Source organism: Sebastes fasciatus, chromosome 10, assembly GCF_043250625.1.
Source record: "Sebastes fasciatus isolate fSebFas1 chromosome 10, fSebFas1.pri, whole genome shotgun sequence".
NCBI lineage: Eukaryota > Metazoa > Chordata > Actinopteri > Perciformes > Sebastidae > Sebastes > Sebastes fasciatus.
The window spans coordinates 19458429-19471612 of NC_133804.1; the positions used below are offsets into that span (position 1 = coordinate 19458429).

The 13184-nt window shown below is 44.0% G+C and overlaps 1 protein-coding gene across 1 annotated transcript; it reads right to left on the reverse strand.

Annotated features, from left to right (window-relative positions):
* Positions 1-1605: 1605 nt before the first annotated feature.
* rtn4rl2b (reticulon 4 receptor-like 2b) lies at positions 1606-8013 on the reverse strand. The gene is made up of 4 exons (XM_074648750.1): positions 7847-8013; positions 5559-5785; positions 5222-5452; positions 1606-4123 (listed from the first exon to the last, which is right to left on the reverse strand). Exons 1-4 carry the CDS (start codon positions 7896-7898, stop codon positions 3251-3253), a joined length of 1383 nt encoding a protein of 460 aa, XP_074504851.1. The 5' UTR covers positions 7899-8013; the 3' UTR covers positions 1606-3250.
* Between the last annotated feature and the right edge of the window lie 5171 nt (positions 8014-13184).

Sequence of the window (13184 nt, forward strand, 5' to 3'; positions counted from 1 at the left end):
AAGTGTGTACATTAGATTCATTTACATATACCATGGATACTGGCATATATTTGTACACATACATTTATGTCGACATATAAACATACACATATGTTTATTCATACCCATATAGATATTCATAAACCCACAAATATGTGTATATGTATATATATATATATACATATACACATATATACAGTATATACACACATATATGCACATACATACACATACATACATACAAAAATACATATATACATACAGTATATATACATGTACGCATGTGTACAAACCTAGACATACATAAACATATAGGTATACTTTTCAACACTCACACAGATATACATGGGCCCACACATGCATCAACCTTCACATGTAAGGCCCACTTCAGACACATGTATATGTGTATGTGTGCAACTTTACCACTTGAACGCCAAGCATATTGTGTACACGACTTCCATGTTGTAAACACGCGTCACGAGTTTCATTTCAAGTCAAAAATTGACAAGGGTCGGCAGGGGTCGTCACAACAGACACACGTAGTCTCAGTGCACCCTCAGATTTAAACTGATCTCCTTTGTGGTCAAAATGTGCATGTTGAATTTGAGGAAATGAAAAGTTCTGAAAGAAAGATGCTGTTAAGGACAATAGTATATGTGGGTTTGAGGATTTATCTGTTGTAAACTATGACCGGAAGGAGTGAGGGAGGAGAAAAACAAAGGTGTGAAAGTGATGAATTATTTGTGAGTTGGAAGATAAAAAAGATTAGAGGGCCGCCCCACCAAACTTTTCTGAACTTTGTGTATGTGTGTGTCAGCGTGTATTTGCACATGTAAATATATATGCAACACATGAGCGTATGCATCACCGTCATTATCACGGTGAGAGTTAATCTGTTGAGGGGGAGTGCTGATTCCGGGACACATCGTCACATTTTCATCCTGGCCTGTTCCCCATTCAGCCCCTTCCCTGAATCATACACACACACACACACACACACACACACACACACACACACACACACACTGAACCCAAACACACACACACAGACATACACACACACGCACACACTTGGACAGCTCATTCATCCATCTCTCTGTATAATTTGGCCCAATATAGCTGCCTTCTGCACATGGTGAGAAAAGAGATTGGGGCGAGGAGCGAACAGTTGAGACTGGTGACCTTCAACAAACACACTCACACACTGTCACGCACACACAAACACACACTACAAATACCACCTCCCTTTTCTGAGAGGTTTGACAGGAGCACTATGACGTGATTCACTCCTAAATAAACAAAGCCCAGATTGTTGCTTTAATGGCACGAGGACGTCAGAGCTATCAGATGTCAAAATAAAAGACAGCTCTGATGATGCTGACAACGTTCATGCTTCTGATGCTCTTATTTTATTGGGCTTTTAGTGTGAAAGTGTAAAATATTGCCCGCAGGAGGCTGTTGAGTCAAGACTAGATGAATGAATGTGTTCCATCACTACGTCAAGGTTTCTACTATCTATTATTATCTGTATATGTTGTGTTTGTGCCAGCTCACCAACTTGTCGCCCGTTTTGTGGCTTCCGTAGGGAAGACGACAGTGAAACAACAGTGAAACCCAAACACAATATTGTTTAATTGTTTGTTTATTTTATTAATAAAGCAAAACACTTTTCAACTTTCAACAAGTTTTTCAATTGAAAAATACAGAATCTACCAGCGTCACAGTATCCTTCATGTTCTATGCAGAAACTCACAGATTTGTATGGACTCAAAAACATTTGGGGTTAACAAGGAACTTCCCAGTATCTAAAAACACACAGTGGAGTAAGAAAATATCTCTTATAAAGTGTATGACAGCTTGATTGTCCTCCTTGTGGTCTGTAGTAGCATACAAAACAGATATCACTGAAATCAGATGAAATTCTTGGATTTGCCAAATGTGGAAACGAGACCCAGATTCTCGTGCATTTCGGAAACTGTGCAGTTTTTAAACAGTCATGGGTGCTAGTAAGTTTATCTGTGCGTAAAGGAGTTTTTCAACTTTCAATCTGAGCTAAATACAACACAAAAGACTGTAAAGGATTCAGCTCTGGTGTTGTTTTAACCTTGTTATCTGTCAGTTTGGACATCCAGATAGACAAAGGCCATATTTCTAAAGGAAAAACAGGCACATACACACAGACACTCATTTTAAGAAAAGACCTGATCAAACTGGTCTTCTCGGGACTTTGGTTATTAGTCTACAACAAAAACTGAATCACACACACACAAAAGAAAATCTGAATCTGGAACATTTTTAGGTCGTCTGAGAGAGGAAGAGACAAGACTGGAGAACACGGGGGACGAAAACAGGAGTTTCTACATTTCATTTGTTTGCCTCTCATTTACAAAATGAGTATCTCTTTTAAAACCACAAGCGGTCATTTACCGAATGGTACTACAGTAAAAAGGAAAGGTAAAAATCCAGCTAGTCTAAAATACAGAGCCGTTTAGGATGCGTGTATGTACAGTGATGATGAGTGGTATGTACACGTGTGGGTGGTGGTGGTGGTTCGCTGGCATCTCTGGGATCGCACAAGAATCTGAAGGAGAGAGGAGAGCCGCTCCTGGCTGCAGTTCTAATGATCCTCTCATCCTTCTCTGCCTTTAGATGAATATCTTAAGCTCACTCTGCTCACGTTGTATTGATTTTTCTTTCAACTTCGCCCTGCAATTCTTTCTATTTCTTTTCTTTCCTCCCAAGACTCTCGTTATCTCCAACTTCCGGTATCATTAATAACCACTTCTATTGATGATGAAAGAAAGAAATTAGTGGTGGACAATGTTCGTGGTGAGTGGATGGTGAACGCTTGATATAGAAAATAGCTGTAGTCGAGTCACAACGCCTGCGTTGCTCACAGCTGTGATATCAAAAAACATCTGGAGACACCAGATGTGTGTTGTGTCTCTATCATTTCATCGTGTTGTTGCAGGTTTCTGCCTTTGTACCGCCGCTATCAGAGTCAGTTTCCGTGATCTGATCCCTGCTTTTTTTAAAGCCTGTACTAATAAGCAGCAGCTACTTCAACAGTGAAATCCTGTCCTACTCTACATCAACTCAACTGCTCTTTAAAACAGCTCCCTGCTGCCTCGCCTGTCTCCTGCGTCAGTGTTGCACCTCCTGCGAGTTGAGGAGGTAACTGAAAGGAATCAAGATCCAGGTTTCTTTTCAGAGTTGGAAAGAGCGGGGGGAAATATCAGAAGGGAAAAGAAGGAGTGAAGGAGAGAAGAGTTCAGCCAAAAAGGAAATGGAGGGAGCATGTGACTATGGAGAGGGAGAGGAGGTGGAGGAGGGATGAGGTGCTGGGTAAGGAGGAGGACGAGGAGAAGGCTGGGTTGTCATAGCCCGGGGGGCACTCCAGCTCGAAGCAGCGGATGGAGGAGTCTTCGTTGCCGTAGTTGGCCCAGTATTCTTCTTGGTCCAGCTTGGGGAGCGCCGCCTCGTCCTCCGACAGTTCATACTTGGTGGAGATGGTTTCGGAGGGTTTTTTGGGGAGGTATTCAGGCTTCCCGGCGGGGAAGGGGAAGGCCTTCACCGTCTCGCTGCTCTTCTGGTACGCGGCCTTGGATGAAGATGCGGGCTTGTGCTTGGAGAACCACCAGCGGGTCTTGGTGCTGAAGGTGGTCGTGGTGGTTCCCGCCAGAGAGCCGGGGTCAGGCATAGGGCAGAGGGCGAAGTCCATCTCCCGGAGGAACCTGAGGTCCTGGCCGCGACGCTGGGATGGGGAGGTGCACATGAGCTCAGAGGAGGAGATGCGAGCCGTGCGGAACCACTCCCAGAGGGGAAGAGCCTCGCAGCCGCAGGACCAGGGGTTCCCGTTGAGGCGGAGGAACTGGATGCCTTGGGTGTCTTTCATGGCCTGATCTGGCAGCTCGGCCAGGGAGTTGTTGAACAGGTAAAGGATGGTCAGGCGTCCCAGGTCACGGAAAGCCCGGCGGTTGACCTGCCTGACGCGGTTGTCATGGATAAGGAGGCGGTCCAGGTTAACCAGGCCTCTGAACACGTTCTCAGAGAGGGCACGGATGCGGTTGCCATGCAGGAAGAGGTGGTTGAGGTTGACCAGATCTGAGAACAGGTCATCCTGCAGAAAGTGGAGCTGATTCTCCTGGAGCAAAGACAAAACACAAGAAGATTTAGTGCTTTGGAAAACGAAGGAAGACTGTTGGGTTGTTCTAGTTGGCAAAAGTTGTCAGTGATTACTATCAGCTTTGATAGGAGGAAAAACTCACTTTCTCTGAAGTTACCATATATGGGGACTTACTATCTGAACGTAGCTCAACAATGATCAGAAGTGACCTCTACAAACTGGAACCAAACTGAATGTGGGAGAGATTTTTTTTGCTTGGCAGGGACTTATTTTCTGATTGGAACAGAGCTTAATATGGGGGATTCAAAGACAGTCCGACAGCTGAGATCTCACTGTCAGCTGCCAAAAAGCTGAGAACAACACTGGCAAAAACATAAAAATACACGTGATGTCTTGTAAAAACCTCTGCAAGCTAATTTACATAGAGCACGGTAATGAATGCCTGAAACAGTATTTTTTTTTACTCTTTGTGATTCAAAACTATTTGGTTGGATTTTAAGTGCTGTATAAATCAAGCTTAGAGTTTAGGTGAGTTTATTGTACTGCAGGGAATTTAATCATTTTCATTTATTCTATCCTAGAGTTATGTTTGATCATTTCGTCTCATATGACTAGCAGCTAGAACTTCTGTTGAGAGGAAATGTGTGGGCGTACGCTCCCTTTTGTGTATTATACATATATGTTGTGTGTGTGTGCATGGAGAATTTGGCAGCCGCTCACTTTGCGATCATTCTGTGTCATTAGTTCCCTGCCAATCAATCTGAAAGCAATCTGTTGTGCGTGATTAATATTTTGATGGTTACATAAATTTAGTTTTTTGACTGTTGAATAGTTCTAATTGGAGCTGAGATGTGTTGCTTTGATTCTAAATGTTTTAATAATTACTTATATCTATTCTCAGTTTGCATTTTTGTGACTGCGGGCCGTGTGCAACTCACTGAACCAACTTAATACAATCCTTCAACGTGCACAGTGTCTCTATGTGTGTGGGTGTTCAGCCTTCATGTTGGCAACTGATGTGTCCATAAATCAAGTCTGCATCACGTGTACATACTCTTGCATGACTAAAAACTTGTGTGTTTTAGGTGTGGGTGTGTGTGTGTGTGCTGGTTTTACCTGCAGGTAGAGGAACTGCAGGCTGTACAGCTTGTGGAAGAGGTCATGGGGGAGAGTGGCCAGCTTGCAGCGATGCATGTGCAGGCTCTGCAGCTTCTCCAAGCCCCTGAACGCACCACCTTCCAGCCGCTGTAGCGGGTTATCGCCGAGATCCAGCTCCTCCAGCACCCTGAGGTTACTGAAGGCCCCGGCCTCGACCCACGTGATGTTGTTGCCATACAGCCAAAGCACCTGCACAATGGAAGGAGAGAGGAGAAAGAAAAAAAAGATGAATTTGAATGTCTACAAATATTGCAGGGAAATATGCACACACAGATGCACTCACTGCCATTTTTACCTGTGTCTCGAAGCCAAAAGAGTCTGCGCGCAGCTCTGTGATGCGGTTGTTCTGCAGGAAAACACGCTGTGAGTCATACGGCACACCGGCCGGCACTATGGTGAGGTTCTGGGACTGGCAGCTGACCGTCATGGGCGTTGGGTAACACACGCACAGCCTTGGGCATGCTGACACCCCGCCCGGCTTCACCACCACCAGCCACAAAATTAGCCACAGAGTCAATCCACCTGCAGAGAGAGAGAGAGACAGAGGACGTTCATTCTCATGAAAGGAACACAATTGAAGGTCAGGTTAGCAGCAAAGGACCATTGTTGCACTAGTTAGTCCCGGAGAGAGAGACAGACAAAGAAGGAGAGGTTGATTTCAGCTTTTGACACCAGTCTTTCTTCGCTGTCTGTCTGTCAAACCCGTTGCTGTTGACAGTGATTCTTTTTAGCACTGCTGTGCTTTCACCCGTGACTTGTTGATGGGTTTACAGAACTTTGGGGTTCATATATAATTCACCAGATTACATTACAGAAATCATTCACCCATTCATATCCACCGGATCACTTTACATAGGTCTCCATGGCTGTTGTGACACCGTTACATAACTCTGTAATTCAGTTGTTTAGAAGAGGAAAATCTCCAAATCTACTATAAAGACATTTAAGAGACAAGATACGTGAATCACACGTGCCTCACTAGATTAAATTAACCCGGTTTCCTAGTTCTCAGGTTAACAAAGGGACGTTTCCGTTGAGAGGTTTGTCACGCAGAGGGCACGCGTAAAACCGGCAACCAGACCCGGATCAGTTTCGGTTCTTATCAATTTTGCAGCAGCTTCTTGGCACAGCTCGGATAACAGCGCACAAAAGTGGCCACCGCGGGAAAAGCAATACACATGAAATAATGATGAAGTTCCCATTCATCTGTTGTGCGCAAGATTTTCCAGCGACTCACCTCTTGACCTCTTAACAAGTTGGACTATTAGCAGAGGGAGAACTGGAGATAGGACTTTTAAGTGGAATAAGACACCTTTCTAGAGTCTTCATACGTCTTATTTACTCTAAAGTCGACACGACATGAAGAGTAAAGTTCGGAATCGTCAGCATATCAGCACATCTCTGTGCGTAAATGAGATATGGAGAGATTTGGACAAGGAGGTAAACTTTAGAGGACAGCTATAACATACATACTAACTTTTGATCACGTGTTGTAAATCACGTTTCCTTTGGATGACGATATCACATAAGTTCACACAGATTTCTTTTAGAGGCTTTTACAAATCTTTGCGCACAAATGCCCCAAAAGTGCGCACTCTGGCTCCCTCTATTTGCTACCTTCCTTTACATTTCTAACATCCATAATTCGCAAACACGATTTAAATTAAAATGGCTGATGAACAATACATCTTGGTAAACAATTTAAAATAGACCTACATGCAAAATGACCGTGCGTAAAATCATCATAAAGTTCATAAAAATTCAGCGGTTTTCTACAGACACAAAGCTGCTGCTACCCAGAATAACATGGACATATTATGTGAATTTTTTTTTTTTATACTTTACTTTTTCCCTTTTTTCAAGTCTGTTTTCGTGTATGCAATCCACTGTTCGTATTTACAACAGTCTATAAACCAACTTTTAAGTAGATGAGCTTACAGACACTAAGTACACTAGAGAAAACAACCTCAACATTCAAAACCGAAACAAAACCAAGAAAATAAATGACAATAATAATAATGACAAAAAAAAGAATAGAGTTAAAAAAAAAGAGTAATAATAAATTAAATCAACAAATGAGTTAACAGAAAATAATGTAAGATTAGATTTATTTTTGTAAAGACTTATTTTATACAGTATACATATTGTATTCTGCTCCTTAAGTTAGATCTGGAACTATAAACTATAAAACTATAAAGTGAGTGATGATTAAGATGTGACTCAGTGATATGAAGTAAGAAGTGATGTGCCACCTTTTAGGTTATCGGTGTTCAATTGTCCTATAGGCTGGAGTTGAGACATTAAAGTAGATCCTGTTGCACAGACGAAGCTCTACAGTAGTTTACTTCAGTAACAAGTAAATTTATAGTTAAGGCAACGAGAAGCCTGCCTTACAATAATGTGAATTATGTGAATTTAAAGTGTAAAAGTTGACTGTTCCTCAAGTCATTTTGTTCAAATCTTTAAAAAGTGCACACTAGTGAGTGCACAAGCTGCAATAAGTCAACTAAATCACAGAAATGCATTTGCAAAATCAAAAAAAAATGCATTCAAAGTGCAGGTGCATGATGGAGAAGAACTCACCTTTAAGGTTGCTGGAGCTGCTGGAGCATCTCATGGTGCTGCGAGTCTGCATCTCGAACCAAAGCCGAAAGCGAGTTAGCCTGCTGGCGAGGAGGTGCCTGCTTGCTGCTATCTCTGCTGAAGTTCAGCTCTGGTGAACGAGTTGCTGAAGGCTGCATGCAGTGACGGGCTGGAGTCCCGGGAAGCTTTTTATACCCGCCGGGTCGTTGCCCACAGACCGTGGGCTGCGGAGGATCCTCACTACGTCACACCGGGAGGAGGAGGGACAGTCACCGGAGGAAGCGACCAGAAAGGCAGTGACGGTCTCCACTGTGGCATTACCTAATGCATCCTCGCTTGTCCAAAGTAAGATTGTTAGGCTTTATGCATTATGATGAGGTAATGGCACCACAGAACACACTCCATTAGTCTACATTTTGGAAAATTCTTTTGTATTTATTTTTTAAAATGTATTTATTTGCACATATATAAAACCAAGCACAGGAGAAAAAAAAACAATAACAAAAAAGGAAGAAAGATCTAAGCTAACATAACATGTTGCATGAGCAATCCTAATGTACCTTTTCAGAGATTTTTCCTGAATTTATTTTTTGTGGTCAATGAAAGCCCGCACCTCCAGACTCGCGAACAGTTTCTTTCCCTGGGCCATACGGACATTGAACAAACAGTAAATCTGTGCAATATTAAAAGGACTATTTGTAACTTTCATAAATGCTTGTTAACAGCGACACCTGTGGCCGTTAAGTCAACGAAAGTCAGCGTCGGGCTCGCGTTTGTGCTCGCTCTACGTAGACATGAACGAGCATGGCTCAACACAGTGAGGCGACGCACGTCAGCTAAAACCACAATATCACTCTATATTTCAACTGCTTGGCAGTAATGTTAGCTGACCAGACGAAGGTCTCTCTATGAATCACTGCTGATCCTAGTTTTGGCCTTTCCTGCTTCAGCCTCCGGGGCTGAAGCAGGAAGAGAAACGTTATCGTCTCCCGACTGCGCCCGCAGGGAGACACCGGCACCCGGTCGGAGACGATAACGTTTCTCACTGCGGAGCCCCGTCACTTCACAAGACACGGGAAATCTCTGTTGGTCTGGAGGAGCTATAGCAGTTATTTCTGCACAAACGTCCACTGTACATTCACTAGATATTCTCAGAGCTAAACTAACTCTCCTGCAGTGTGTAGTGTGCGCGCATGCACGTCTAGAGGTGGAGCGAGGCAGCGAGACAGCGAGAACGCACGCGGCGTGTGCGTGAAGGCAAGCAGGCAGAGGAGGAGAGACTACGACCACACGCGAGTGCGCATGGGATCCCGACCCGTTAGATTTATACCTGTAAAAAGTTACAAACAGTCCCTTTAAGATGTGCCTAACTAGTCGTCCCTCTATTGGACAATGTGGGCGTGTCCCTTTAAGTATGGTTAATGTTAGTTAGGCTTCAGGGGAGCGGGATGGGGAGCAACAATTTTTCTGACTTTGAAGCTGACCAGGGAGTGAGTGTCTGCAGAAGGCAAGTGGAAGTTGGACATGTTAGTCTACGTGAGTCAGAAACCTTTACATCCTGCTAGAAGTGGCGAGGATGGTTTAGAGCAGTGGTCTCAAACTCAATTTACCTGGGGGCCGCTGGAGGCAGAGTCTGGGTGAGGCTGGGCCGCATCAGGTATTCCACAAAAAAAGCTTTGTTAAAAAAAACAACAATCTTCTCAAACGTCATTATTAACAGTTCTTTAACTTGAATGGGTTCTTCTGAACATGAACTGTCCTGAACATTAATGGAACATTGAAGAACATGAACGGTTCTTCTGAACATGGCCTCTATTGCGTCTCCCACTTTTCCTGAAATTGTCTGTGCTCGTCACCAACCTTTCTCTTCACTGCAGGCTTTGAAAAAGACATGATTGGGGCTGTGTGACAAGATATATATTCATTCCACTTGGTGTCACTCCGCAATAAAGTTGTGCCTGCTGTGTTTGTGTTGCTCTGCAATTACACCACCAAACCGCTAGTTGGCGGCGGCGTCTCTATGAGTTTCCTTCTTCTTCTTGTACTACAAACAGAAACTGAGCGGAGTTGGAGCTAATAACTGTTGAACCACAGAACTTTTACTGACATTACTGCAACGCCGAAAAGAGAAAATATATCTGAGTGGATTTGTGTGAACAAACATTGAAAAGATGGAGGCAGAGAGAAGTAGAACTTTCTGTGGTTGTCCGGGGTCCTGGCCGCTCAGCATCGCTGAGAGACTGGACCAATCACAGCTGTTGCGGTCTGCGTCGCCGCGACGTGTAGTTACATTTCTGGAGAGGTGCACGTCAGGCTACGGCGTCGATTCAACGCAGAAGTATAAATCAAGCTTTAATCAAGCTTATGCGATGTTACACGGGCGCCGCCACAGTTGTTGTGAAATGTTTCTCTGCTTGCATCAAGCCCGGCCGATTGCCCGTCCCCGGGAGCCATATACCCCACTGTGATTGGTAGGTTCGTTCAGCTCGGGCTCGCGCAACAAAGGGACCTTCAACGGCAAACTGCCATTCACATAAAACTCGCGGGCCGAGGGCGCCTGGTTAGCTCAGTTGGTAGAGCGGGCGCCCATGTAACAAGACTTGGTCCTGACCGCGGCGGCACGTGTTCGAATCCGGCCTGTGGCCCTTTCCGCATCCACTCTCTCTCTCCCCCCTTTCCAAGACTCTATCCACTGTCCTGTCAATAAAAATGAAAAAATGCCCCCAAAAAAAACTTTATAAAAAACTTTATAAAAAAAAAAAAAATTTGCGGGCCGCACTAACATTAAACTTTCATATCAAGGTGGGGGCCACAAAATATCGTCTTGCGGGCCGCAATTGGCCCGCGGGCCGCGAGTTTGAGACCCCTGGTTTAGAGCAAGCTGCCACTACAATGATTGTTAGGCTTTATTCATTACGATGAGGTAAAGGCACCATAGAACGCAGTCTATTAGTCTACATCTCGGAACATGAGCAATCCTAATGCACCTTTTCAGAGATTTTTCCTGAATTTACTCTTTGTGATCATGAAGAAGTTGGATGGAGGTCTTCTTGGGTGACAATAAACTCAGAATTTCTATGATAAAGCAGGCAACAAATATTTATTGTATGACTGTAAGGGTGTTTGTGTAGTTCCATCGTGGCACATGTGCTCACAAGAGGGCTGGAGGAGGACAGGAGGCGGGAAAACTCATTTGGCATTAAAGCCAAAAAATCATCTGTCTCATAGTGTAGGCCAGGTTTTGGAAAGAAGCCCTAGAGCCGCCTACAATTCAGAACAACAGATGAACATGAAAGGGAAACCTAGCGGCGGAGCGAAATGATCCAACGCAGCATATGGACTGATTACATTTGTGTGAGGAGGAGGAGGAGAGGTGACAACACATGGTCCTACTGGGCATCCAGGTATGTGTGTGTCACCAATAAAACAAATTAAACTTGTAATTGCTGTAGGTTGCAGCATATGGATGGACGTGGAGGTCTTCTGCATGTGGAATAAATTGTGTCAGGGCAGGTTTACTCACAAACTGAGTCCTCCCTTCATGACACGGGTCAAGGCCCGGTCCACCATGATGCACACCATCTGTTCCCAAGTGAACACACGCTCCCCAAAACCTGCTCCACGGAGGGTCATCTGCAACGCCAAGCTGTGAGCAGTGCAGGGCATAAGTTGCGCGTCTGGAGTCACACTGTTTCTTGGCTGAGGTGTAGTGATTAGGGGAGGCAGACAGCTCACCAGTCAGCCATTAGCCTCCATGGGGGTCTGTGGGACTGAGAAGGTCACGCGTGTGCGTGTGTGTGTGTGTGTGGGTGTGTGGGTGCACGTTGTGTATTCACACTGTTCTTGGCCCCAGGGCAACTGGGGGAGGCAGCCAACTCACCAACCAGCTTCAGGGAGGCTGTGGGAGTGTGTGCGTGTGTGTGTGTGTGTGTGTGCGCACACGGGCGGTTCTTGGTGCCACTTCCATACTATAAAGACCAAGTATCCAGACTGAGTGTGTGTGTGTGTGTGTGATGCTAAAATCATGACCAATCCTAATACATAGGCAGAAAAAATGCATAACAAACACACACACACATGCACATGTCCACTCCCAGATCCCCTCTCTTACATCTTCACACTAGCCTGCTGTGTCAAAGTGAATCACGGGCACACTGGCATTTGAACTGGTGTAAACACAGCATGTTCAAAGGATCTGTCCTGATCCTAAAAAAAATGTGTTGCTGACTCCGTCTCTAACCCCCACTCAGTCAAACACACACACACACACACACACACACACACACACAGAAAATCACTCTCACACAGGGCTGAAGACCTTGTGTGTGAACGAAGTGTGTTTCTGCCCACTTGGTACATCATGGTAAAGAGGTGAAAAAAAACCAGAAGCTGAAGTTTGTTTTTTTTCTTGCCTCCTCAGAGAACTTGTTCTGGATCACGAATCCCCCAACTGAGATAATTTCATGTGAAATAGAATGATTTTTATTTCACCTGAAATGTGACTGCAAATAGTCTTATAATCTTGATATCAACTAAACACCAAAGTTTTCCACATTTTTCAAATTCGAAATGCAGCGCGACGCCGATATGTGTAAAACTGTATGAATCAGACAAGATGTGGGTGTCGTTTGGGACGGCAAAGGTCTGACAAGACTTTGTTAACGAGATAATGAATCATTTGATATTTAGTTGCAGTGTGCTTCTGTGTGTAAAGTTCATATTTGCAAACAATTTAAATATACGCCTGTTGTAGTCAAATGTGAGGAGGATTTCAGAATTTCATAGTTTCTTGTATCTGAGAAATTAATTCAGGATTGTTTTTCAGTAAAGTAGAGCCTTTCGTCTTTTATCCTGCGACAGTTAAAATCTTAAATCCTATTTAACTCCGGTTTCACAAACACAGAGAGGCAAAGTGAGAGATGGTGTGCTAGTGCCGTATGATGACTAGCAGCCACATAAAGGGGGAGAAAAAGTGAGACAAAGATACACTATATGGCCAAAAGTATGTGGACACCAAAACATTACTTCCATGTGAGAGTGTTGAACATCTCATTCATGTCAAGTCAGTTTTATTTATCAGTCCATGATGCCTCAAAGCCTCACACCCTATTTCCAAAGACTCTTGATTTAAATATCTGATACTGTTTCTACTAACATTAATAATGGCTCTGTTCTATTCAAGTGTCCCAGTAAGATACGGCAGTGTGACAGTGAGCCAGCAGGAACAACGAAGCTGCTAAATGCAATTCAGCAATCATTCTTTTTATCATTATTAGTATTTACATCAATCTTCATCCTGTGACATGTTAAAATGTCATATGCTGTAGCATTAAGATTT

Bases quoted from the DNA above. Each gene is read 5' to 3' on its own strand.
- rtn4rl2b (XM_074648750.1), bottom strand. From the start codon at position 7,898: ATGCAGACTCGCAGCACCATGAGATGCTCCAGCAGCTCCAGCAACCTT. The intron at 5,786-7,846 runs GTGAGTTCTTCT...CTCTCTCTGCAG, and splicing joins CAGCTCCAGCAACCTTAAAG to GTGGATTGACTCTGTGGCTA. The intron at 5,453-5,558 runs GTAAAAATGGCA...TCCATTGTGCAG, and splicing joins CTTTTGGCTTCGAGACACAG to GTGCTTTGGCTGTATGGCAA.